At 58.4% G+C, this 27,300-nt stretch overlaps 1 protein-coding gene across 9 annotated transcripts in view; it reads right to left on the bottom strand.

The window, feature by feature from the left end:
• Window positions 1–27,300, bottom strand: part of SLC37A1 (solute carrier family 37 member 1) — a 58,813-nt gene that overhangs the window by 10,160 nt on the left and 21,353 nt on the right. For 6 of the 9 annotated variants that reach the window (XR_006817997.1, XR_006817996.1, XR_006817999.1 and 3 more), the window contains 12 exons: window positions 27,130–27,208; window positions 23,499–23,634; window positions 22,209–22,285; window positions 21,112–21,278; window positions 16,915–16,952; window positions 14,824–14,934; window positions 9,202–9,333; window positions 6,699–6,789; window positions 4,497–4,559; window positions 3,893–3,978; window positions 2,922–2,970; window positions 1,671–1,744 (listed from right to left, as the gene is read on the bottom strand). Coding sequence is in view for 5 of the 9 variants with exons in the window: in XM_046001916.1 (XP_045857872.1) it covers window positions 1,671–1,744; window positions 2,922–2,970; window positions 3,893–3,978; window positions 4,497–4,559; window positions 6,699–6,789; window positions 9,202–9,333; window positions 14,824–14,934; window positions 16,915–16,952; window positions 21,112–21,278; window positions 22,209–22,285; window positions 23,499–23,634; window positions 27,130–27,208 (1,103 nt within the window). In the remaining 4 variants the exon portion in view is untranslated. The remainder of the gene's footprint in view (window positions 1–1,670; window positions 1,745–2,921; window positions 2,971–3,892; window positions 3,979–4,496; window positions 4,560–6,698; window positions 6,790–9,201; window positions 9,334–14,823; window positions 14,935–16,914; window positions 16,953–21,111; window positions 21,279–22,208; window positions 22,286–23,498; window positions 23,635–27,129; window positions 27,209–27,300) is intronic. The other 3 variants (XR_006817998.1, XM_046001917.1, XM_046001920.1) reach the window with 1 other exon arrangement.

Genomic DNA, 27,300 nt, shown 5'->3' with positions numbered 1-27,300 from the left:
CCTCTGTCCTCTGATCCCATGGGGCAGACGCCTGTTAGTGGTCTGGTATGGACCCTTCCAGAATGTTCTGTGTCCTCAGCAGGCAGGAGCATGGGTACGCCCTCAGCACAAAGGGGGGGCCTGCTGCCGGACTCCCCCGTGCCCTTCCCTCTGCTGACCCGGCATAGCAGGGCCTCTGCTTGTCTCGGGCGGGGAGGACGGGGCAGGAGCCCTGGGCAGGGCACAGTGTCGGGCAGACGCTTGGCCCTGGAGGAGGGATGGGGGGCAGGTGCGGGGTCCACAGCTGCCTGGGTTGCCAAGTAGGAGAATGAGCGAGTGGCCGGGAACTTCAGGGTCTGATTCTAGAAGGACTTGAGAGAGGTGTGTCTCTGGGGCAGGGGGGCAGTGACGTTCCGGGGGCCTCAGGGTCCCGAGGAAGGGGAGACTCCAGGCCAGGTGCCCGAGGAGGCTGGCCGTCCTGCCCACCCGACGACGAACCAGCTCTGGGGACCCGCTTATGAACGTGAACGAGCTTCTACTTTTAGGGCCGTCGCAGGTGCGCGGACACGCGGCCCAGATCGCACAGGGGGCGGAGGTGCCCTGTACCCGCTTTCCCGTGTCACAGCTGCTGCGGCGAAGGTCCCCACACCCATGTGCCAGGATCACCGAGCACGCGGGCTTTTAGCTAATGGCGACTTTGACGTCCTTCTGTGCAGGACACCACACGACGTTTCTGACACTTGCCCTCCCTCAGACGCCGCCGCGAGTGCAGTGCCCTCTGCCAGGACGCTGGGGGGTCTGGGCGCGGAGGCCACAGAGGGGAGGTGCCGCCTTCACGGCACGTGCCTAGGGCGCAGGCTGTCACGCCCTGTCACTGCCAGCGCTGACCTTCGTCCCCTGGTAGGGGGGGTCTGTCAGGTCTCCCGTAGCTACACGGTTTCCCCTGCGCTGGGAGGAAGTCGCTGTGCGCAGCCCACACCTAAGGACTGCGAGGTGTGCCCCCCTCCCTGAGGACAAAGCACCCAGGAAAGCCTTCTGTATGGGGCTTTTGTCTCTTTTCCCCCGTTTATTTAGGGAAACGGCTTTTTAAAGGGCATTTTGTATCTTAGTGCGGTGTCCCTACAGGTGGGGGCGTCTGAGGACTGCGTGAAACGTCTCTCCAGTCAGGGGCATGACGGTGGCCCTGCCTCCACGGGGTCCCAGAGCACGGGGGCTGGGCTCTCCTGATGGCAAGTCCTAGGTCACCTTGTCAGCACCCTCTTCCTCTGGGAGGAGTGGGGACAGTAGTTCCTCTGGATCCGAGGGCAGACCAGCAGAGGGCCCGCCAGGCACAGCGGGGCCGCGTGAAGGGGGAGCCGACCCACTGGGTCTCTGATCTGGGGCCCCGCGGCCGCGCTCCAGGGCACACGGACACCATCTTCGGGTTAAGCAAGGGCGGCACAGAGGAGGGGGCCGGCGAGCTGGATTCTGACCTCGGGCCTCACACGACCCCCTTCAGCTCGGCTTGGATGGACGGGGGGCAACATCTCCCTGCATTTGCTTGGGAAGAGACTCAGAAGCTCGGGACTCCTTCCCAGAGGAAAGCTGCTTCTATCAAGACACGGTTTTACTGACAGCGACAGTCTCTGTGAAGAACGACCGCGAGGACAGGCTCCTGCCTCTGCTCCGTGCTCAGCCGCGTGGCCACTCACCAGGTCGGCGGAGACGGCGGTCGTGATCAGGGCGTACGGCCCGCTGACCAGGGCCCCGCTGAGCAGCAGCATGGCTGTGGGAACCAGAAACCAGAGGAGGTGTTTAGGAGCAAAGCAGCGCCCTCTGGGAGAGCCTCCCCAGCCTCGGCTGCCCCGGGGTGAGCAGCCCGGTGTCAGGCATAGGGCCGGCCTGAGCGGAAGGCAGGCGGGTGATGGGAAGGCGGCCCGCGCGTCTGGGGAGCGGACACGCTAGGCCAAGCGTGGTGGGCATCTGCCTTCAAACGCGCCCACGGAGGTCTGTAAGTCCTCTCGCGCTCCCAAGGCTCCGGGTGTGTCCAGAGGACCTGGTACTCCTGCATCCTCGACCCTCAACAGGGACAGCTGGGGACCCCCAGGAGCAAGCAGAACCCTGGTGTCCCAAGCATGACCGTGCCCTGGGCGTGCCAGGGCTCCCTGTCATCGGTGCCCGCGCTGAGCTAACTCCAGCCACGGCCTTCTGTGAAGCGGAAAGGGCCGCCTCTCTCTCTCAGCGCCCACAGCTGCTTGCGGCAGTCCCCGAGGGGAACCTGGAGACCCAGTGCAGCCGAGCTCCTGAGGGCAGGATAACACGCTCGTTTCTGAACACACGCATTCTACGCCATCCCCCAGGCTCACTTTCTCAAGCTAGCCTCTGGTTCACACTCTAGGCAGGAGCTTCTGGACCAGTGGGTCATGGGGAACCCCACGGTCCTACACGTCAGCGACCTGCCTTCTGGAGACTTCTAATGGGATCACGCACAGCCTGCTTCCTTTCCAGTCCCCGCTGCCAGCTTGTTAGGACAGAAGAAATACTTACCAGCTGTCAGAGGCATCATCGGGGGGAAGCTAAGACGAGCCCCTCTGCGGCCTGCACTGCTCTCAGAACGGCCGCTGATGGAAGCCCGCTGGGAGGCTGTGCCCTGCCCGCCTCTGGCCCGCTCCTGCCCACGTGGGGGACAGGCCTCAGGCTGCCGTGGCCCCTCTGCCGCCTTCTGGGGGGCTCCCTGCGGCCCTGGAGCAGCGGCCTGTGCTCTCCCACGGCCGCTGCTCTGACCTGCGGACAGGCAGGCCTCCTCCGGGAGCAGGTGTCCCACCCGGAGAGGGACACGGGCCTGCTGCGGCCACACGAGCGCTCCAGCCCGCCCCGCCAAGTGCCTCCGTGCTGTCCGCTTTGTCTCGCGAGCTGCGTGGACGGAACCCGACTGCGCGAGAAGGAAAGCCGCACGGACTCACCAACAGTGGCTTCCAGGCCCATTTTGCTGATGGTGGAGAAGGTGTAGAGCTGGCAAGGGCAGGAACACAGGGAACCGCGGGTTACCAGAGGCGGCCCAACACCCCACAGCCCGTCCCTCTAAAAAGTCAGGCGGGGACTGTCTGGCGGCCCATGGGAGTCCCCAGGGTCGGCCCCTGCGTGGGCTCCCACGGCGCCTCCCGCTTTCCGCTCCCTGGCAGCTCTCCCTGGGCTCCGTGCGACCGTCCCCTCCTCACGCTGTCCCCTCCCCACCAAACAGCTACAGCGCCGAAGGGGTCCTGCGGTGGGGGCCACACGTATTTCCCCAGTAAAGACCCTCGGAGGATCTGTGAGGGCCAGGGTCCCAGGCCCCAAGCTGGGCCTTGTCCTGGGGACGTGGCCCGGCAGAGCGGCAGACGCGCCCACGCTCACAGAGCAGCTTGATGGGGAACCGCACTATTCCTGAAATCACCACGACCGGAAAACGGTACCGATTTAGAAACCCCCGCTTGCCTCTGGGACCGGGTGCAGCCGGCACCACATTTTCCAGACAAGGCAGCAGGCCCAGGGAGGGAAGGTCACCTGCCCAGGGTCGTGGGCCACTGAATGCATGAAAAGCAGAATCCGGCAGGACAGTGGGGCAGGGTCAGGGAGGTGGGGCATCCCAGAGGCTGTGCAGGAGCCTGTGGGGGAGAGGGGAGGGGCGGGGGGGAAATGCCCCCCAGGAGCCAGGGGTGAATGAAGAGGTGGCCAGCCACTTGCAGGGGGCACGGGGGGCACCTAGGGGAGGGAGCCCGGCAGGCCCGTGGGGTGTGCTAAGGGGTTCAGAGGCTAGAGTCTATCCAGGAACCATGAGCCACGAATGGGGCTGAGTCTGGGCAGGACGTGACAGTGTTTGCTGGGGGGCAGGGTGGCTGCTGCTGGAGGCTCGGGGCCCAGGCAGAGCGGGGTGCAGGGAGGGGCGCAGGCTCACCGTTGGGGCCGCCAGCAGCAGCATCAGGCCACAGGTGGATGCCCTTTTCTCTAGTCGGTCAGAGATCACACCCGCCAAGATCCCACCTGCAACACGGAGAGGTGAGGTCTGGAGCGGCCCGGGTCCCCAGGGCAAGAGCCCCTCGAGAGGACACGGAGGGTACAAGACAGCAGCAATAAGGGAATCACATCCTCCTCCACATCCCCGGCCACGTTCACTGTGAGCAGGGGCCATCCCAGTGAACAGGCCTCATAGGGTTGTGGGCCAACGGGGGCGACCCGGGGGCATCTCCCAAGGGGACAGAGGGCAAGTCTGGGTCCATGCTGGCTTCAAAGCTCCTCCACGAGGGCGCTAATACTTAGCCAGCCGGCCGCCTATCTCGAGGCAGGCCCCTGCTCCCCAGGGAGCACCACTCCGGGCTCTGAGTCAGAGGGGGGACAGGGGACCGTCCCCCAGAGGGACGGCCATACGTCCACTCGGGTGATGCGATGTTTTGGGGAACACGTGTTGCTCCCGATAGAAGTCAGCGCAGAGAGAACCCAGGCCCAGACATTCACTTACCACGTACCAAGTTTGTGGCCAAGGACAACAGGGAGGGACTCACCGAAGATCCCGCCCACATCAAACAGGGTGGAGAGCTCCCCGGCCTGTCGGGCATCCAGGTGATCTGAGAAAACGACACGTGTCCTTGTGAGCAAGTCACAGCCGAGGAAGACCCCACGTGGCACCCTCTGGTTTCCTAGGGGTGACTCACACCCAGAGCAGCCGGGAGTTGACCCTGCAGCCCGCCACGCCGGTAGACTCGCAGAAAAGGTGCGAATCAGCCCGATTCCCATCCCCTCTGGTTCGGTGTCCCCGGGGCGGCCGTAAGTGGGACGCAGCAGAGAAGGCGGTAAGAACCACGTGGCACAGAGAGGAGTGCCACGGGCACTGGCCGGCTGACCCTGAGGCTTTAGGTCTGGAGGGACTGGAGCTCCTCGTAGAGCAGAGGAGGCTGGGCTCCCCGGAGGGCTCAGGTTGGCCGGAGCAGCAGAAGCGGGTGGAGAAAGTACTGGGGATCGAGCCCAGCCTTTCCGGGTATCCTCGGTGCCACATACAAGGGACTTGGCTTTTTTAATCACTGGGTCTGGAAAAGCCAGCAATGCCTGACTAGAGTGCTGAAGACATCACCCCTTCTGCTGTCACAGGGAACAAGGGAAGAAAGAAGGTAGGATGCCTGTCTACACTGCACAGGGCTTGCCTGCCCTCATGGAGTCACTTGAAAAGGAGCAGCTCCTTACCGTCCCCCCTCACCTGGGCGGTCCCCTTCCTGCCTCAACTGACACCCCTGGGAAACCCAGCCCTCCTGACTCGGGCCCACGGCCACCCTGCTGGTCCTTACAACCGTCGGGAATCCGCGGTGTTGGGGCCCAGGGCAGGCTGCCCCAACACGGGCCACTTTGGCATGAAGATCATTTTGAGTCAAGGGGGCGCCTGGTGGCTCAGCCGGTTAAGCGTCCGACTCTTGATTTTAACTCAGGTCATGATCTCAGGGGTCGTGAGATCGAGCCCCGTGTCAGGCTCTGAGCTCAGTGTGGGGTCTGCTTGAGGTTCTCTCCCTCACTCTCCCGATCCTGCATTCTCTCTAAATAAGTCAATAAATATCTAAAAAAATTTATTTTGAGTTAAAGTAATTAAAACCCAGCAGATTCAGGAAAAGCTCTCTGTCTCCCCCACAGCTGCTGAGATTTACGGGGGGAGGGAGAGCCTGCCCCAGGAAGGAAGCTATTACCAAAGACGCCCCTTTATGTAAGGAACTGACGTGCGTAAGGGGGCAATCCTGTGTTTTCCAAACCTTTCCCCTCACCTGCCTGCCAATGTGCTTTCGTCCCCCTGGGCCCCCAGACCCAACACTGCTCCTGCGCCCACATAAGCTTCATGGGGCCTCCCTGTCTCTGAACTGCCCCCGTCTGCGAGGATGTCTGATACACACGCTCTCAACTGTGACTTTCTCCGAATATCTGTCATGTGGCATTTGATTCTAAGTCCAGCCAGAAGGACCACAGGGCAGAGGAAAGGCTTCCTCCCCATCAGTGGTTTGGTGCTCTGCGAAGCCCCACGTTCCAGATCTCCCCTCGCTGTCACCTTCCCAGAGCCCACATTTCCAGGGGGCCCTGGTTTCTTTCCTTTCTCCCTGCAACCCCCAGCTCCTGGCCTGGAGGCTCCAGGGCCTTCCCTGCCTGACCCCCGCCCCGCTTCAGCCGTGACTGCAGCCCCTGGGTTCAAGCATCTTTTAAGAACAGCCAATGGCCCTTCTGACTTCCCTCTGTGGTCACACAGCACAGGGGCGCACGGAGCCCATGGGCTGGTGCCTTCTGCCTAGTCTGCAGCTCCAGCCACGGCCGGATGGAGGAAACTTGAGACAGGCTGTCAGCTGTCCCCAGAACTAGAGCTCCTCTCCAAGGAGCAATTTCCAGGTCAGGTGACTCAGCATTTATTGTCTCCGCTCCCGGGGGCCTCCCCTGCACGTGGGAGGGTGTGACCCGACGTTCGGCGTAGCCTAGATTGAAATGCGGGCTGCCCCAGATAGAAGAGCCCCACGGCGCCGGCAGCCACAGCTGGGATGGAAGAGGGGGCCCCTTAAGCCCCATCGAGGTTATTATGGCTTCCGGATCCGAATTCTCTTCCGGCCTCTACTTTTCTACTAACCACACTGCCTGATCCAAAGTATGTCTCACGAGACTCTAGAAATCGGGACCTAAAAGGGCGTCCGGACCACAGCCACGGCAGGATCGTAGCATCGGTGTTTCGAGCAACGGACACTCACCCACGTTTGTGATGTACAGAGGAAGCCAGAAGAGGAACGTATAGCTGACCAACTTCGCGAACAGCAAGCACAGAGAGAACTCGATCACACCCTGAAACGGAGAGAGCCGGTCTTCACCCCGAGCGTGCACACAGCAGGTTTGTGCAAACATGCAACACAATTCTAGTTACTTCACTCCCGTAAAAACAGCCACCGTCTCTGTCTGGCGGGGCACCTGCAGACGCTGCCGGGAGAGGGGAGCCGGCATCCTCGGGGCTGGGTCCCGCCCGAGGACAGGGGTGGTGTTTGGTGGGGGAGGGAGGGGAGGGAGGGGAGGGCCCGCCCCTGCCCACGGCCGCTCTGGCCGCCCCTGCCTGTCTTTGCAGATTGAAACCCAATGTCTTGACGTCAGATCTGAGTCCATAAAAGCACGTGTTGACCTGATTCCTACACCGCATCACCCTAGAAACTCAGCTGTTGAAGGAGTTCTCAAAGAGCGTGCCTGGAGAGGCTGCCTCGACAGGGTGCACGCAGTGCTCTCCCTCTTTTGCTGGAACCCCTGCAAACGCTGCAGCGGCCGACACACACACAGGACAGGGCTTCCCAGCGGTCACAGCGCGCACGCGCGCCGGCACCTGCACCCGGCCAAGCGGGGGCTCCGGGAAGACACTGGGAAGAGAAATGTGGGTCTGGACGAGGACCCCAGGGTCCACAGTCTGACGGCTGCTGTGAGAGTCCTGTGTTCTGCTCGAGCTCTACTCTTGGGAAGGCGTGGCATCGCGACACACGCGTTCCAGACATCTCCGGGAGGTCTGGGTGAGACACGGGGAAACGCTAAGGTATCATGCTGTGTGCGCACAGGGACACCCACCAAACCCGGCAGAGAACACAGATCTCAATCTCTGTGATTGTGAAATTACCCGAGTTTGTGCTTCGCAGTGGCAAGCCCCGCCCGGGGATGTGTGCGGGGCTGATGGCGCGGACCACACGCCCTGCGTGGCCTCACTACTGCCCTGAGTGACTTCGTTAAATCCTCAGAACATTAAGTATTACGCCAGGCCCTGAGCCCCATTGCAGACAAGGAAACGGAGGCTCAGCGTGGGTGACACACTTGCCTGGGACACCCAGCACGTCCGTGGCTGGACCAGGCCACGGTGCGTCCTTTGCTCTGTAACTGGGCGCGCCCTGCCCCTGGCCGAGCAGCCGCACAGGAAGGCCCTGCTGGGCAAGTTACTAGTTGTTACTAACCATCCCATGTGAAAGGCGACTTTCTATTTAGAAGCAGCCGACCCACATTCTCAGTGGCTGTGGGAGCCCCGGCCTGGCCTTCCACGCTCCCCGCTGGCCAGCCGCCCAGCGTCATCTGGTGCTGCCAGGGCCTTCTGTTCTCAAGCACACGTTCTCCGAAGTTCTTTCACTTCCATCACGGGACTCTCAGGTCCCGGACACACTGTTTCTGCTTCCTGCCTCACCCGGTCGCTAAGGGGCCTCTGGGCTCGAGCTCCCTCAGCCCTTCCTCGCCGAGGGCCGCGCTGGCGAGGCTGTGTCGTCTGTGTGTGAGATCTGCAGGAACTCTGCTGCCTATCACACCCGGGGGTGGGCGTCCAGATGTATCTAGGCACGGTCCACAGGCCTGGCCACCACACGGGCCTGGATATCCTCTGTGACGTGGGCAGTGTTCGCGATCTCCCCCTCCACATGCTTCTGCCCTGGGCTCTGCCTTCATTGCCTGCCGTGGCTCACCACGTTAGAAGAACACGTTTTCCACGTGTCCTTTGTGGGTCCCCCAGATGCTCTGCTGAAGGAGCCCATGGATTTCAGACAAGAAAAACCCAAAGCAACAAGGAATCTCACTACAGCTCCACGCCCTGACCACACACCAGTGTGCCCAGCCAGCCTGCCACCTCACCCGGACCAGCACCCTGATCTTTAAACAACGGACAAGAGCAGAGTCTCAGGACCATCAGCGCGTGTGTCCGGGGGCTTCTGTCTCTTCCCTTGGCTCTGCACCCAACCCCCAATCCCTTATTTCTTCCCTTAGCACGTGCGGCTGCAACGCACCAGCTCCAGTCTCCTAAAAGCACTTTAAAGGGTAAAGAAAATCGAGTGGGCTCACCCACACCCCAGAGCAGGACTCGGGGACACGCCCCCCACCCCCCAAGGGCTAGACACTCAGGGTCTTCACGGGCCAGGGAGGGGAGCACTGGTGAGGGGCTGGGCCACGGGACGAGGGGTCTTGCTGGAGCCAGACCTTCTGGTTTCTCGAGTGGAGAGGGGAAGCCCTGTCTGTCTGTGAAACGGGTGAACTTCTACACGGAGGCAACTAATTTTGAAAAACTGAAAGCTCAGCGTCAGGCAAACACTGCAGCCTCACTCAGTCCCAAGACTGCCTGCTGGCAACCTCTGATGCCCGAGAGTTCTAGGCCACGGATTATATGACCACGGATTGCTGTTGTTAAGCTTGATCGTCAACCATAGGCACAAATGCCCCTTTCTGAAACGCCTCCCGGGCGCTTGTACTCACCGGGATCCTCAAGGCCCCGGTGAAGCTGATGGCGGCCATGCTGCCCCCGCCGTCGGCTGGGAGGACCACGACGTGGCTCTGACGGACGGGGTGCTTCCCGTCGGACAGCAGCAAGCACTGCAGCTCGGGGTCCTACAGGCGAATCCCAGCGGGAAGGAAAGAGAGAAGAAAAGCTGTCAGCAGGGCACGCACCCGGCTGGGCGAGGCCAGGCCTGAGCAGGACGCTGTTCCGCTAGGTCGTGGGGCCACGCGGGGCTGAGCTGCTCACCGCGTCTTTGCCTTAACAGTCCCGAGCGCCCGCGTGTCTCCAGCAAACAACGAAAAGCATGCGAAATCTTTCCACCCAGCAACGCAGGACTCTATTTGTGAAAGACCATCTGAAAGTTGGGAAAACGCCACAAACTGAACGCTGCACACCATGAGACCTGGTCAAGGCCGTCCACGCAAAGGATGTATCTCGTTACGGTTGGGAAGGACGAAGGAAGGAAGGAGAAAGCTGGTGAGATTTTAATGTTTATGTCCCATTAAATAATAAAACAGTCAAAACTGCATTTTTCATTATGATCTTAAAAAAACATTCAGTATACACCTTATTACACGTCTAGGTAACTAGAGGGATCTAATTATAGGGAAAAAAGCAGCTGAATTCCAAACTGACAACGGTTATCACGGAATGATAGAATTATGGGAAAGGTCAATAAATTATTCACATGGCCCTGTGTTTACTAAGGAGTTCACAATGGACACCCGTGACCAGAAATAACGTTATTTTCAAATTCATAAAGCACTTCCAATAGTCTGTGAGTTCCAATCCTGGACAGTCCCGTAGGGCAAAGTTTGCCTTCATTAAAGCAAAGAACGGTGCTCCCCAGTTCGGGACTGGGGGTCAAGTCGAGCTAGGATGATCTAAAGATATTCTTTGTGAGTGAACCACGAAGGTCCAAGACTTACAAAGAAATGTTTCTGCGCATCTCACGCTTTCCACAAAGTCAAACAGTTTTACTGTATGTATCTCACTACAACCTACATAAGTTTCAAGTTGTACTTAAATTAGGAAAGAAGAAACAGGTAACACTAGTCATAGTCCTCTCGCGATATTTACACTTGTTTTCCACGGAAGAGCAGAAATTGGCATACTGGAAGGAAGGCGACCCAAGGTCCCCAACACAGAGAAGCAGGCGTCCGACCACGACGCGGCCCGGTGACGGGGACACACTCACATTTAAGCATATGAGTGGATGTTTCTGAGTGAGGATGACAACCGCCAGTGGGACCGCCCATCCTCCTAACGACAACTCCGTAACAGCACACGGAAACGGAGAACTAGGATCGGAGTCTGCAGTAAAGAAACTTCTCTCTCTAGAATGCTGCTGTTAGCTGTTCTGCTCAGGCGACCAAACTGATGGTCGTGAATCACAGTGAAACACCTCGGGGGCTGTGAGGGAGCCCGGTGCCGCGCCCCGGCCGCACCCCGGGCCAGTCACAGCCATCTCGGGGGACAGGCTCCGGGTCAGTCTGGTGTGCGGTCAAGGCTGAAGTTGCAGGACAGGTTTCGTTTTGTTTTGAAGAATTTTGAGGTATGAATTATGATTCAACAGAAACCAGTCAACAATGCGTGGTTTCATCAGTTTCATGAGTACGGTCCCCACACCATGAAGTTCTACATATCTTATTAAATTGCTTCACTGAATGAAAGATATTAGTCCAGCAAACTTGCAAATGAATGAAGAGTCTAAATTAGGAAATGTATGAACTATAGGAAAAAATAAAGACTTCCAGATCAATTATAGGAAAAACCACTTTCAGATTCATTAGTTTCAGTCGAATTGGTACTGTGTGTAGCTATCAATATAGTTACTATACTATTTCAATAAAAAATGCTTTTTAATTTGAATTCCCGCACAGTTAGCCCATAGTTTCGAGCGTCACTGCCATACGACCCCGGGGCTCACCACCACAGGAGCCCTCCTTCATCCCTACCCCTTTCCCCCATCGCCCGGTCGACCTCCCCTCTGGGCCCTATCCATGTGTTCTCCAGAGTTATGAACCTGTTTCCTGGTTTGTCTTTTCCTCCCCGTTGCTCTTCTAATTCCACATGAGTGAGATCGTACGGTTTTTGTCTTTCTCTATTTTGCTTAGCGTAATACCATCTAGCTCCATCCATGTTGGGGCAAACAGCGAAATTTCATTCTTTTTATGGCTGAGTAATATTCCTACACACACGTGTGCGCACACACACACACACACCCCTTACTTCTCCTTTCCCCATCCATCAGTCAGTGGACACTTAGGCAGCTTCCGTATCTTGGCTACTGTAGATAATGTAGATAAACCTTTGAATTAGTGCTTTTGTATTTTTGGGGTAAATGCCTAGAAATGCGCTTGCAGGAGCCGAGGGTCGTTCAATTTTTAACTCTCTGAGGACTCTCCACACTGTTTGCCAGAGCGGCCGCCCCAGCTTGCATTCCCAGCAGCGCGCGAGGCTCCCCTTTCTCCGCACCCTCGCCGGCTCCTGTGGTTTCTCGTGTTGTTGATTTTCGTCATCCTGGCGGGTGTGAGGTGGGATCTCATGGTGGTCTGGATTTGCATCCCCCGGTGACCAGGGTCTGTTGGCCGTCTGGGTGTCTTCTGTGCAGAAATGTCCGTTCGTGGCTTCTGCCTGCTCTCGAAAGGACTGTATGTTTTGTGGCGTTGAGCTAAGTTCTCTATGGATTTTGGAGACTCACCCTTTATCACATTTGTCATTTGCGAGTCTCTTCTCCGGTTTGCTTGGTTGTTTCCCTCACTGTGCAGAAGCTTACTTTGAGAGATCCCAACAGTCGATTTCTGGTTTTATTTCCCTTGCCTCAGGAGACGTGTCTAGAAAGACGCTGCCAGGGCCAATGGCAGAGACGCTACTGCCGACGCTCTCCTCTGGGGCTTCTGTGCTTTCAGGCTAGGACAGGTGCTGGGAACACTAAGCAGACTCTCCAGGGGACGGCATGCAACCGGACACGGAGGACAGAGAGTGAAGGGCTCCGGCCCAGCAAACAGAAGAGCGCCTCTAGCCCGGAGCGGGCACTGCACACTGAGACCCGCCTGCCCCTTCCCGGTTCTGGAAAGCATTTCTGGGCCACTCGCCGGGCTGGTGGAAAGCCCCAGATCCAGCGCTTCCGGTCTTTATCTAAGCAAGCTCGGCCTGTGCTGGAAAGGGCCCCCCGTTACCAAATTCTGGTCCTCTGCCGTGTCTGGAGGGTGCAGAGGGGAAGTGGGAAGTCCCGGTGGGTTTTCCAAACTAAACCAGGGGCGCAGAGTTGCCTCCTGACAGAGCCAGAGACCCCCTGGGCCGACCCGGACATGAGAAGCTGCGCACCAAGGGCCCTGCAGGGTCTCACGGCACCCGTGGCGCCCTCGGCGGGGGGCGGGGCCTCTTCAGCCAGGGAGCCCCACTCCTAGGCTTCGGAGTCAGAGAGCAACGGGGCTCCCCGAGATTAAAACAGACACACACGGAGACACGCCCACGGCGGGGGGAGGGGAAGCGTGTAATAACACGCTGATGTTCACGTGAGAAGCCCACAGCATGCGCGGAGGGGCCTGCAGCCACACTGTGCCGTAAGGGCATCCCCCAGATTCGTGGTTCCCACTGGCGCGCCACGTGGAAGGCACCTTTAGGACTGTGACACCCACTCGATGCTCGGAGTGTCCGCTGCGCCACAGCCGATCAGAAGGATCCTCAGAGAAGCCGAGGCTGGGCAATGTCATGTGACTACAAGGTGACAAATTTCGAACACCATAAGGCAATCATAAGGACCCGAAGGATGGAAGAGGGTCCTCCTGGCTCCGTGACACCGGAGCCCCTTCCTCTTCGCTCGTCCTTGCTTCCGCACTGGCCCCTTTCCTCACACACGCCGTCAGGAAGGCAGTCAGCATCCCACCAGGCACAGAGCGGCGGTGATGAGGGGGTGGGGGACGCTTAACTCCGAGCCCAGGGGTCTGAGCCGGTCATTCTGGGAAAGGGCACACCAGGGTATCCGGCGAGCTTCGGGGGCATCCTGGGGAGCATCCTGGCTGGTGACCCCCAAGGGGTCCAGCCCCCTCCAGCGCCTTAGCTCTTCCTGCCGCGTAAGAGACAAGGGACCAAAATCTGCATGGTCGTGGGCAAGACAGGGTCAGCCCGTGGTATGTCCAGACCCGAAGAAACAAGGCCTGCCCGGGCCCCTCGGTGACACGTTAGTCAACAGACCTTGGCAGCAGGAGCAGGAAAGGGAAGAGAGAAGGGACACCAGAAGACGCGTCCGGCTTTACTGGCCATTACAGCGCCGCAACACGGGGCCCAGGGGCCCGCCTCAAGGAGAAGGAGAGGTTCAGTCTTCGGTAACGAGCAGGACTTACAGTCGTCAGATGTCAATTAACACCTAATGCCGTGGCCCTAGGACCTGTGTCCCTCCAGAGCTCCTGAGTGGAACCCCGAGCCCCACTGTGGTGGGCGGAGCCCTCAGGACGGGGTCTGTGCCTTGTAAGAAGAGGCCCCCAGAGTTTGTGTCCCCCCGTGCTCTCTTGAGCGTCCCAGGAGAAGGCAGCCGGCCGGGAAGTGGGCCTCGCCAGACCCCAGACCCTCCTGTGCCTAGATCTGGGACTTCCCACCTCCAGAAGGACGTGTGTATTGTTTAAGTCGCACAGCCTTACGTTAGAACAGCCCAAACGAGGACACCCAATTTTTAAAAATGCACACTGAGCACTGAATAGAGAGATTAGAGCATTCCAGTTGAATTTCCCTAAATTCCAAGATCCAAGAGGTACAATACATCATTTTTCTCTTTCCCGTTATTTAAACTACCACGAATAAGTTGCTGTAGTCAATAAAGAAAAAAAAACTAATAAGCCATTTGGTACATTTATCCTTTAAGGTGTTTGGTTTAAAAAGAAAAGAGCTTGTAATTTCAGTGCGTACAACCGAGTCTGAGGTGTCCCCGTGGCTCAGGGCTGTGCCGCAGAGTCCCAGGAAGGACTGGTCGGAAGGACCCTGAAGGCCAAGAGGCCTGCTGCGCTGCCTCCAGGCCTCCTTTCTGAGCAGGACCGGGCAGGTCCCTGAGCACTCTGCCTCAGTTTCCCCTTCTGGAACATGGGGGTGGCAGGGCAGAGGCCTGGGAGATGACTCTCTTCATTACCTCTTGGGCCCATGTCCCACTCCCAGCCCTCCCTGCCCATTGCCTGAACACCTCTGGCCCAGGTCGTGCAGCCCATCCCTCCTCCTTCAAAGCCCTATCCACGCCCCCTGCTTAGGGACGACTCCCAAGACCCGGACGGAACCAGTCCCTGCTCACGCCCCACCCCCCGGGCTCCGTGCCTGGCATTTAGCTGCTGCGGGAACCTGCTGGCTTCCCGTTTGTCCCCCACACCTGCCCCCCAGAATGGGGGTCCACAGGACAAGGGGGACCCTGTGGCTGACACTCTGGGCGCGGCCTGACCCAGGGCGTGCCTGGGACACTGAATGCCGCCCACAGTCTTGGAACGGGTGCGCCACTGTCGGGCTGACGACGGACTTCAAGTCCAGCCAGCGACCCAAAGAATCCGCACAAGGCAAATGCAGGTCTTACAGGAGAAATACGAGACCCAAGTTTGTCAGCGAGGCTGGGCTCTGACCTCTGCCAAGCAGCGGAGGCTGGTCCGACTCACCAGGGGCTCGCTCTTGTCGTCCCTGAGGACCTGCTTCTGCAGCCGGAACCGGTGTGTGCCGTTCTCATAGCCCTTCGGCTGCGGGACAGGAAAGCACACTTAGCAATTACCGATGCAACAGCCGGCCGCCGCGTCTGACTGCAGGGTAGGAAGGGCGCTCCGCATGAGCCTCTCAAAACAGCTGCCGAGGGCCAGTAAGACGCAGGACTAAAATAAAACACAGAGCTGAGGGGCCTGGGGGGCTCAGTCGGTCGAGGGACCAACTCTCAGGTCACGAGCTGGGCGCACGGGATCCAGGCCTGTGTTGGGCTCCGTGCGGGGCGTCTGGGGGAATTCTCCCTCTCCCTCTCCCTCTAGCCTCGTGCTCCTGCTCTCAATCTCCCTCAAATAAACAAATAAAATAAAACGAAGGCCTGACTGGGGGCTCTAGACCCTCAGATAAAAGACCGTGAGAAGAGGATCCTCTCGGGAACAACGACCCAGGGCTGGGGGACGAGGACACGTCAAGGTGCTGATTGTGTCAACTTCATTTTCCCTCAGGGCTTTGGCATTTTAAAATGACCTTGAGAGGAAAGGCCCGTAGAAACAATACTGGGCGACATTCTCCTCGGGCGAGAGAGGAACCAAGGTCCCCCTCGGTCAGTAGACGGTTCAGAAGGCAGGGTCAGTGCGTGCAGGGGACGCGTGTGACCCCTCCCTCGGCTGGGCACCTCGGACTGGAGCTGCAGGGCCAGCTGTAAGGGTTAATTCTCAGCACAACTTAACACGGATCCCTATAAACTCTTGGATCCCTATAAACTCTGAAATCCATGCTCCGTGGCAGGAAAGTGGCTTTTAAAATGTTACAAAATATCGCCTGTCGTTTGAAGGCAGTGACTTTCAAAACGGAGTTTTTATATTTGCTTAGGAAGGTACCAGAACCCTTCTTTTCAAATGAACTGTGCGCAAAAGCTCAACGTATTGACAAATGGACAGAAGCAGGATTCTCTGGCCACCCGCTCCCCCGGCCCTGGCACATGGCAGAGACCAAGAGGAGACCCTGCCCTGGGGCTGCCACCTGGAGGGACTGGTGGTGAGGAAACGGGGAGCCACAGGAGGCTGTCAATCAAGTCAGCGACCCGCTCTGACTCCTGCTGCAAAAAAATCTTCCCCGGTCGGGGCGCCTGGGTGGCTCAGTGGGTTAAAGCCTCAGCCTTCGGCTCAGGTCATGGTCTCATGGTCTCAGGGTCCTGGGATCGAGCCCCGCATCGGGCTCTCTGCTCAGCGAGGAGCCTGCTTCCCCTTCTCTCTCTCTGCCTGCCTCTCTGCCTACTTGTGATCTCTGTTAATAAATAAAATCTTAAAAAAAAAAATCTTCCCAGGGGACGTGTGAAGCGTGGCTTTTGCAGGCGCAAAGGGGAATTACTTTAGGAGCCTGAGGAGAGACGCCGGTGCCACGGCCAGAGCGGAGGAGGTGACGTGCCGCGTGTCTGGGAGCCCCGGGATCTGGCCTGCCCGCAGCGAGGACAGGGCTTCCCCGACCGAGACAGGGAATGCGGAGCCCAGCAAGTTCATGGGATGAAGTGGGGAGAGGACCCTAGCTGTGGCCCATCTGAGCCCCCCAGAGGCCCCTGCAGGGATGGCAGGGGCAGGGGCCCGTGTGACCGTGGAGCTCAGGGGATGGCCCTGCTGGGGGGAGGCGCTGACCGCCAGGGCCTGTGCAGATCTCTGGCGGGGAGGGCACCGATGGGGGATTGTGCCTCTGAGGGTCTGGCAAAGGCGCGGGGCCAGCAAAGCCCTCCGTGCGGGGCCAGCTAGGGTGGTGGGACATGGGGTCTGGAAGCCCAAGAAAGAGTGCTGCACGAGGGAGGGGAAAAGCGGATCTCCTGAGGGGCTCAGCTGTTAAGACTCTGCCTTCGGCTCAGGTCATGATCCCGGGGTCCTGGGATGGAGCCCTGCATTGGGCTCTCTGTTCAGCGGGGAGTCTGCTTCCCCCCGGCTGCTTGTGCTCTCTTTCTCACTCTCTAATAAAGAAAATGCTAAAAAAAAAAAGAAAAGGTAGCAGAGAGGGGTCCTTACCGCCACCAGGGACGAGGAGCAGGCGATGTCCTTTGGATCTGCAAGACCGAACGGGAGCAGCGGTGAGCTCAGGCCTGGGCGTTCCCACCACCCAAGAAATCACCCCAGAGCAAGGCACCACCTGAGACTTGACCGAATGAGGAGCGGTTGAAGAAAAGGACAAGGCCCGCGCCAGCACCCGCCCGCACCCTTGTCCTGTCCCTGTGACACACGCGGGGGGGGGGGGTAGCTCTGGAAAAGGCAAACCGTTGCGCGTGTGAAAACAGCTTTGCACTATGGGAAAGATTTCACACGAGACAAGTGAAAACAAGCAGAGCATGTGCGGACCACAGTGGCAAGCCACGGAAAAGAGCCCGAAGGACAAGGATCGGGAGGACCCGGGAAGACGGGCACAGTGATTGACCTGCACCATGTGTGATGGGCTGTCCCGCATTACGGGATTAATTACAAATACAAATTAGTGGGGACAAAACAGCTATCTCGATACAGAATGAAACACTTTTTACCTAAATGCAAAGAAGGAAGGACACGTGGGAAGTCACAGAACCGACAGCCAGACCTACGGCCATGGCCACGAGGAGCCTGGGGAAGCACACCCCCTTTCTTCAGAAACCAGGCGGAGGCCTCCAACAGCCCTGCCCCTCCCCCAACCCAGAATCCGGGTCTTTTTGTAACTTTTGGTAAAACACCTTCTCTGGAGCTCCACCAGCCTGGCTGGGGCCTGAGCGCAGAAGAGGAGCGGGCCTTCTGACCCTGCACACCGGCATCTTTGTGCTCAGACACTCGTGCATGGGTGCCTGGGGTCCCAGCACGAGGGGAAGGCAGAAGGCTACGGAAATGCCCCCTATCGTGAGGCCGGCTGCCTCCAGAGGAAAGTCACCGTGCAGAGGAGCCCCTCCCGACCGCGGCTGCAGGGAGCTGGTGGGTGCGTGGTGGGGGAAGGGCACTTCCCCAGAGAGTATGACGTCACAGCGGAGAGGCCTACTTGGGGGTCAGGGACTGTACTGCGGAGATGAGGTCCCGGGGCTGAGAGGTGCGGTCTGGTGCGCATGCCACAGTGATGGGGGCCACGAGCACTGGGGACCTCCTCATGGCTCCTGCCGGGGGGGGGGCCTCATCAGGGGCAGGAAGGAGAAGGGCCTGGAACACCCGGGGTGCGTCCACCTCTTCTCCCACGGACGCTCGGGCCTGCAGAGAAAGGAGGGCAGGAGGGAAGGCGGGGGGGGGGGCATTTGCAGGGCGAGGGAGGGAAGAGGGACTACGGATGGGCCCGCGCGTGTCCTACGAGAAACGGCCCGCCGTCCACTTAGTCAGCAGGGCGAGGCTCACACAGTGGAACGACGATGGCCGAGAAGACCCGGATGCGTGCTATTTCCTTTTAAAGAAATGAGTTCCCGTGGTTCCAGAGAATAATGTTCAACTCTCTGGGTTCTAGGGAACCCAGGTTTGACAAACAGACTTCAGAAGCACCTACATAGCTCACTGCAGGTAAACGTCTTGCAAACACGTATTGTCTCTACGAGAAAAGGCAGTGTTTATAAAGTGCAAAGTTTTTTTTTACATTATCATCTAAATGAAAAAAAAATTTTTTTTAATTGAGTCCGTAAGAACACATCCCAGGGACCTAGGGAGAAAGTCTGAAGGGGCGAGCGGGCACCCGCTAACCCCAAGTTCACTGCTTACTGTGTGACCTTGGGCAGGTCACCGACAGCCCCTGAGCCTCAAGACTTTTCCCTGGAAATCTGCGAAAGAAGATCCGCCCTGAGCCTGGCCCCGTGCCTGGGACACAAGAAAACTCCTGTTACACGGTGGCAGCCTCTCCCCCGAGAATGTCCTCCTGATGATGAGGAAGAAGGCCACAGGGCACGTGTTCACTAGTTACTCGGGGAGGCTGAAAGGTGTCTCATCTCCAGCACAACCAACAAGTAAACCTCGGATTTTAACACAAGAAGGTAGGTAGATGCCAATACCCGGTGGGAGCACACAGAAGGCAGGAAGAAGACATCTAGTGGGAAGGCAGAGAAATGCCAGGGTCAGGTGTCCATGAGCCACATGAGCCGGGCACTGGGGAGCAGCCCCAGCAGAAGCCAGGGGAGGAGAGCGGGTACAAGGGTGGTGGGAGGGACGACCAGTCCCGGGAGACCAGCCGGGTGATGCTGGGGCAGAGCAGGCACCAGGTGACAGATAAATCAGGTGACCCCAGGTTCTGGGGGGACCCAGTGCAGTGAGAAACATGCTCCGGAGCATGGGAAGTTGGGGAGGAGGAGGTCAGGTGTGGGGAGTCCGGGAAGGAGGGAGGAACAGGGCTCACCTGACATTTCATGTCACCTGCAGTGGACGTACTACTAAGGGCTGCAGGTAGACACTCTCGGCACAAATCCATCCCCGACCGCGAGAATGTGTTGAGGGGACAGGAGGGCGGTGGGGGGGAAGGTTCTGAGTCCAGGCCTCGGTCCCACCGCACTCACCCTGCCCGTGGAGCCCCGAATCTCCCACCGGGGTCAGCACCCCGCTTACCCTGCAGGTCACGGAGGACCCGAGGAGCAGGAGACGCAAGCCCAGGTCTGTAAGGTGTGCGCCTGTCTCCCCCTCCCCTCCCCCGGCCAATTACAGCAAGCCTCCCGGGACAGCCTGGCAGGCACGGTCCCCTGGCCTCAAGGCTTGGGGGGCCTGGGGAAGCTGAGGGATTGCACTTCTGTCCCCCAGCGAGCCAGAGTGGAGAAGCAGCGATCCTGGGTCACCGCAGGAACAGGAAAGGGGCCGTAGGTCTATCCCTGGATGGAATGGGAGGCCCCAGCAAGAAGTGGGGGGAAGGCGGAGCCAGGAGAGCCCCGTGTGGACCCTCTCCGCCCTGTCCCCCGGGCTTGGAAGCCACAGGAGGGGTGGCCCGATGGGACGAAGACTCTCATTTTATCTCAAAAGACAAACCACAGCTTTCTTGTTCTTGGGATCCCTGCCCTGAGCAGGGGATGAGGCCCCACCTGGGAGAACCGGGCTGACCGGGTTCCGGCACTAAGATCCGGCCGGCCAGCAGCTGTTCCCCGTCTCTGGCCACACACCCCACTCCTCATTGCACTTCCTCTTGCCCCCGGAACCAACCCTTCACTGGCCGAGGAACAGAAGAAAAGGGACCGTGGACTCTTGACCTCGGGCAGGACACACCCGGGGGCCCCTGTGCACGAGCCAAGAGGACTGTGTTGTCCGGGTGACTACTGCCTAAGGAGCAGGCGGGAACGCCCCATGGCAGAGCCCCGCGTGCTAGCGGGCCAGCCTGGAGGACAGGTGACACAGGGGACCTTTCCCGGAACTCCGTGACACTCACTCCAGTTAAATGCCACAGGTTGGTGACGCTGGCAAGCAATGAGAAAAGAGAAGCGAGAAGCTGAGTAAAACACGCCTTAACGTCCTGGATGAATCCGGCAGCTCCGAGCGCAGAGCTGAAGCTTACGCCCGCATGGGTGACGGCACCGAGCTCCTGAGCACCCCTACCTGGGATTAACTGCCGTCTACTGCCTATGACTTTATTTTAAGGCAAATCGAAGCAGCAAATGCCCAATCCAGCCCCAAGAAGAGCTTGGGGGACCAGACGCCCTGCCCCGTAACGGCTGAAGCGGCTTTTCTATCTCTGGACTAATGGCCAGGAATCCTTGTCCTGCCAGATCCCCGTTTTGAAAACTAATTGCAAACCCAATTCAATCAGAAGTTTGGCATTGAGCCTAGAAGGGAACAAAGAATTTGATTTTCTGGCAGAACACTCTTCACTTGATTAGGACACAGGGTCGGCAGTCACGCAATGATTTCATGATATTACCCTATCAGAAGGCAAACAAGCTGGGGAGATACCAGTCTGCGGCCACAAGACGGCTGAGCAGGTGCTGGGGTGCTGGGTGCTGCGGCCCCGGGGGTGAGCGGCGGGGCAGATCTCACATGCAGGACCCCCGCACCAGGCGAACCACGCATGCCCGATGCTTGTGCGGGGGTGGGCGGGAGAGAACTGCCGCATCGCTTGCTCCAGGAATCAGCAGACAACAGAAAACGCAGCAAGAGCCAGAAAGAAAGCGCTCACGGGAGAAGTCTACACCTGAAGAGGAAGTCCACCCGGCCGGGGGAGAGCCAGGGCCACCGCGGGCCTTTCCCTTAACACCTGGCCCCCCAAAGCTCCCGCGGGACGTCATCGCCAAGGCCGCATGTACTTACGCTCGATGAGAAAGAGAAAGCACACTATGCCCATGGCTGCCACGATGGCCCCGGGGACGATGAAGGACAGGCCCCAGCACGTGGACACCCAGTAGCCAGCAATCAAGGATCCCAAGATGTTGCCCACGGAGGTGTGCGAATTCCAGACCCCCATAATCAAACCCCGCCTGCAACACAACAGAACACAAGACGGCAAATGACGCTGAGAAGTCGCTATGCGCCGGCAGGTGCAGGACAGACGGTGCCCAGGACGTGTCAGGGGGCCCACAGAAATCAGCGGGACAACAGACACCACTGCCGCGAGACAGACGACGGAGACGCGCACGGCGCAGTGTTCTCGCTGGACCTCAGGAGGAATCATTGAGGAATCATTGCACACCTCTCTCCGGGCTTAGTGAGTTTACGCTTAGAGAGAGGGAAAGAAGCCTCTGCCTGGACTTCTTGGAAGGCCCCAGAATGAAATCTGTGCCTTCGTAATCTAAATATAGTGTTCGAGAAACCCCCCATTCACGGAGCCCACCAGATGAACCAAGTGGGGAATCCTAACAAAGCTCGCCCAGCCGGGCTCTCGTTCTGCTTTCGCATCCTGTTTAGTGGCTTCAGGCACTTCTAACCTTGGGCTCGGGCCACGCTGTGCGTCACATGGATATCACCATGTCATCCGGACTGCGGTCCCGTTACCAGAGGCTGAGCGCGGCTCTGCCGCTGGGCGCTGGGTGCCCCACTCAGGACCCTGCCACACTTCCGTGTGCCTCTGAGCCTTGGGAAGACGGAGCTTCTGCTTCAGAAGATGTGGGGCAGGGCCCCAAGCTCCATGTTTCTCCCAGGCTCGCAGGGGACCAGCTGCGCAGAACAGACTCGCCCCGCCCATGACATGGAATGGGGGGGTGGAAGGTGGGCCTGTCTCCTGGGAGGGAGGCCCACCTGAATTCAGCACCCCAAGTCCCAGAGGTTTCAGTCGCCCTCCTTCGTAGAGTGCACCAGTGAAAGTGGCTTTGTCTGCAGTAAACGTAAAGAATAACTAGAAAGAAGGTGCTCTGGTTTTCATCAGAATCTCAAAAAATAAATGCCGCCGGAAGCGGGGCCCCTTTGCTCACCTTCCTTTCCCAAACCAGTTGCCGAGGCAGGTGACGACGCTGGGCCAGCCGGTGGTCTGCACCAGTCCGTTGATGATCTGCGGCAGAGGGAACGAGGGCTCACCACCAGCCGAGAGGGTGCGCGCGCCCTGTCTTCAGGCCCGGCTCACAAACGCTCACTCTGCCCTGTTCCTGGCAAGTCTGGGAGCACAGCGGAGACTCCCACAAGGAGAAGGAAGCAAAACACTCTCTGATGGGAGCTTTAGGAGCCAAAGATGGGTTTTAAGCCACATACGCGGGCACGCGTGTGTAATCGAGAGTGTAACTGTGTACAGTGAAGCTCACCGACCACACGTTTTACTTCTCGTATCCCGACCCTCCGAAAGGAACACAGGCAGGACCCTGCGCCTGCGACAAGCATTTCTCCACTTCTCGAGAACGCTCCGAGCTCTGGCTCCGAGAAGAGGCTCAGGAGGGCCGGGCAGGTTTGCTTTAGTCTCAGGGGCATCAAGAGCAGGTCCAGCCGACTGCCCCCCACCACCGCCACGGGCGGGCCAGCCCTCCGGGAGGGAGTCGCACTGACTGTGTGGGTCTGGCCTCGGGGCCAGCCAGGCTTGCCTTCCCTCTAGGAACATGCTGGGACTCTGGGAAACTGTTCATTCCTTCCCTCCAACTCTCCATTTTACTATAAAGTGTGAATCATTGTTGTAATTAAAACACCCGAACTTTTCAAGTCCTGCGGCAACACTGTAAAAAGCGAATTACATACAGTCTGCTTTGGTGACAGGACGGCACCCCAGGCTGTGCGGAGAGCCTCAGAGGCTGAGCGGTAGTTTCACAAGCCCTTGTCCACTTGCAGTCGGACTCACCCATGGGGCCGTGGGGAGCGCCGGAGCAAGGGCTGCAGGAAAGACGGGCCCCGTGGGATACGCAGAGCCTGCCCTGGCCTCTCCTCCCCTGGGAGCACCATGGGGCTCTCTCCTTGCTTTCCCGCTGACTGCTGGCAAGCCCGGAGCCCTCCCGTCCCTCCGACACGAGAGGTCAAATGCACCGCAGGACACATCTCAAAGCCTTCCACGTGAGGGAGGAAGGGCTTGAAGGCTTCCTGCGTCCGTCCCCGTGCTGGGGTGCCGATGGCGGTGGGAGTGCGCTCCTCCCCACGCCAGTGCCGACCCTGCCGGCAGACAGGACACGGAGCTGCCCCGGCCCGCAGCTTTCTCCCATGGCAGGCGTGGGGACCCGAGGCCCAGACGCCCAGTCCGATTCATCATGGACACCCGGCCCCTGGGAAGCCACGCACCCAGCCCTTACCTGAGTTACCACGTAGAATCCCAAACTGTGGATGTTGTAGAAATAGCCTAACCCGAAGAGGGCGGTGAAGGCGCCACTGGCCAGCATCCCAAAGGTGAGGTAGTACCGGATGGGCAGGCGCTCCCCTATGATGCCGCTGAGGACGGAGAACGAAGACGCGAACGTGAGAAATGAGCAGACAGACACACCCATGATGTGAAGGAGCCGTGACCCTTCTGGATGTTTCCACGCTGTTCTCGGAGCTTTCAGAACTCGAACGCGCTACAGTTTCCAGGAAGATCTCGTCACAACCGTGTCCAGCAGAGCGCTTATGAACCAGAGACTGGCCACCGGCAACGTCTTTTAGGACTTTATTTCTGGAAGGGCCATGGACTGTCAAGTCGTAAACCTCAAACACTGGGACTTGCACATGACGGCTGCTGCCAGTTAAGACCACCGGAACCCCTGGGGGGCTCCGTCGGGTAAGTGTCTGACTCTTGGTTTCGGCTCAGGTCATGATCCTGGGGTCCTGAGATTGAGCCCCGCGTCGGGCTCTGTGCTTAGCGGGGAGTCTGCTTGCCCCTCTCCCGCTCCCCACCCGGAAGGGGTAAATAAGATCTTTACAAAACAAAACAGGAAAAACCCGTCTGCTAGTTAGTCCTCCTTTTATATAAACAACGGCCAGTGTGTGCACAGTATTTTAAAATGGTGATGTTCGGACTGTAGACGCGTGTCATGAAAAGGGATCACCTGTGACCTCCGGACGTATCTCGGCCCTGAAACTGTCCCTAAGTCACCTGCGTCCACACATGGGGCCGGATGGACTCGGCCATTAGCTGCCCTCCAGCCGCCACCACTGTGACCTGGTCTGAAGGCAGATTTTCTTTAACGCGAGTGCTGACCAGGGGCCTAGGGCTGCTAGGCCCCTGTCCCGGCAACGTCACTCGATAACGAGCTGGCCTTGCGGGACAATTCCGTTCCGGAGCTGTCTGGGATGGCTCCCATGAGATCGAAGTGGGCGAAGGGCCTGGTCCGTGGTGGCTGCTCTTGACAGAGCCGCTCATGGCTCGGGATGTAGGCGGCCTGGGGAGAACCACCACTGTAGAGCCGTTCGTCATGGTCACTTATGAAGGGGACAAACACCAGAATAATCAAATGATGGTGAGCCTCCTGCAGTCACTGAAAAGCATGGATCTCCCTTCCTTCCAAGTAACCATCCCAGGAGTCAAATAAACAAGAAATATAATGATACCTGCCGGCCCGGGAACACTGCTCAGGGAACGATCTCCAAAATTCTGTCCTTCATCTCAAGAACCAAGACAGCAGGACGCTTCTCCTTCTGAAGTCCCCAGAGAGGGACCATCTATCTAGCACCAACCAAATGACTAAAGGAAGTAATTTAAAATTAGGTATAACATTCAGACCAAATTCAAAGTTGCGTAGAAACATCACAAGCTCAAGAGCATTCTAGAGCGAAGCAAGTGATGTTTTTCAACTTGCTGGTTTCAGAGCAGAGAAAACGTGTCCGAGAGAGGCTGGCTGTCCCGTCTGACGTCACAGGATAAAGCTAATGCCATCGGCCAGAGCTGACAAATGTTCTCAGTCTTGCTGTACGATAATGGGCCCAAATTTAGTCTCTACTCCAAAGTTTTTAAAGAAAAGGCCTAAGGGAACGGACACCATCCCATCTCACTTCTGATTCGTACAGGGACTAAAGGCCATGCCACATCAGCTAGGAAAGGCTTGCGCTGACGAAGGTGCCCCTGCAGACCATTCACCTGCCATACTGACAACCCATTTCACCAGCCGTGTGCCCTGATGTCACTAAAAGGCCATGCAAAGCAGGGGATGCCCTCGTTACCATCACGCGTCTACTCCAGATTCAATGCTAGATGGAATTTTGTAATAACCCTCCTTAGCGACTTGCAGGACACATTACCTTTGCCAGTGAAGCAGCAACAATAAAATCACCTTATTTAAAGGCTTCACCTCAACACTCTGGACGTGCTGTGGGGTCATTTTTTGAGGCGAGGGGCTGTCCCGTGCTTTGGCATGCTAAGTGGCCCTGCTCTCTGCCCGCTAGACGCTGCCAGGAAGCCCCTTTCTCCTGTGGTGACGACCAACCATGCTTCCAGATCCTGCTAAATGTTGCCTAGGGGACAAAATCACTCCTAGCGGAGAAGCACACGTAAATACTATTTTCTAGTAACCGAGAAAAACACATTTGAACTTTTGGGTCTTTTCATACTATAGGTTATCGGTGTCTGGTAAGCCTGCGGTCTTCGGGTATCAGTATCTGATCTCAAGATGGAACACGGCCAGCCGCCTGGCTGCAACTCATGCCCCACAGAGCCTAACCCTCCCCCGCCTTCTCAGCTGGGCTGTGTTCCGCTGTGGGTCACACACAGAGCGCTTTCGCATCCGTCCTTATTCATTCGTTCGTTCAGACAAGTTCTGCAGCGCTAGGTAAATACAATAAAACGGGGGGACAGCCACTCCATCAACAGGAACTTCCTGCCTGGGCGCCAGCCACCCACCAACTGCCCTGAGCTGGGGCGGGGGGCAGGTCTAGAGGATGCCACACTCTGGGGGGATTGGTCAGGGAAGAAGCTAACCATTTACAGGGATCCCCAAGATTCTTAAACCTCTGAAGGTCTCTGAATAACAACAAAAATCTCTTGAGCCAAGGGCCTTAGTCGCTACAATTTTTTTCTTTTAAGATTTTATTTATTTGACAGAGAGGGAGAGCACAAGCAGGGGGAGCAGCAGGCAGAGGGAGACGCACACTCCCCGCAGAGCAGGGAGCCCATCCCAGGACCCTGGGATCGTGACCTGAGCTGAAGGCAGATGCTGCACTGATTGAGTCCCCCAGGAGCCCCCAATTTTTTTTTAAACCTGGCTGGACTGATAGAACGCCGGTTTTTAATCAGGTGATCAACTGTCCTGGTACCGACATACCATTTGCACCTTCCCGGGTCAATTTGGAACGGGGTGATGATCACACGGAAAGATGCTGGGAACGCTCTGCGGGCCAGGCTCTGTTCTAAGCGTTCGTTCGGTCCTTGCCACAGTCCTCTCAGTTAACTACCATTCTCCCTGTTTCACAAAGGGGAGACTGAGGCCCACAGAGGGGCAGTGACTGGCCCAAAGCCGTGTGAGCCAGTGCTGGGGTTGGATTCATTCCCAGCAGCACGCCTCTAGGGTCCGTGCCCCAAGCACAAGGAGGGTAGTGAGGCGCCCCGTGGGGCCGAGCTGGGCAGCGGGGTGTACACTGCTCAGATGCTGGCGACCAGGGCCACGTGGGCAGACGGCAGCCCTGGAGACCAGAGGGGAGGACGCACTCCGCAGCATATCCCGGGGGGCCACCAGCACCCCGCCCCTGGTGACCACATCGTGGCAGGATTCACAGTGCACGTGAAACCCCAGGGCCCCGAGCGCCATCCCTGGACGGTCCGCCCTGATCAGCACACTACCTGGGCCGTTTACGTGGGCAGCTTTGCGGCGGCGCCCCGACCAGCAGGGCACCCCGCGCAGGCTGGCTTTCACTTTGTCCTCGTCTCTGAGAAGAGACGGGAAGGGAGGCAACCTGCGGATGCGTTTTGCCTCAGAGGGACGAGAACCATCAGGGGACAGAGAACGCTAGCGGACCTACCTCAGGTACATGCCGATGGCGTAGGCGCACAGAAACGAGTAATCCAGGGCCCCGAGCAGCTGCTGGTAGTTGTCCTGGTCTACGGGGGTGAAAAATCAACAGGAAACGGTGAGTACTGTTTGCTCTGCGCCCGACACCGGTTTGTGTCCGGGGCAGGACGACAGAACACAC

This window comes from Meles meles, chromosome 4 (assembly GCF_922984935.1).
Source record: "Meles meles chromosome 4, mMelMel3.1 paternal haplotype, whole genome shotgun sequence".
NCBI classification, from domain to species: domain Eukaryota; kingdom Metazoa; phylum Chordata; class Mammalia; order Carnivora; family Mustelidae; genus Meles; species Meles meles.
The sequence above is the reverse complement of the archived record's forward strand: the minus strand, read 5'-3'. Positions and strand labels throughout refer to the sequence as shown.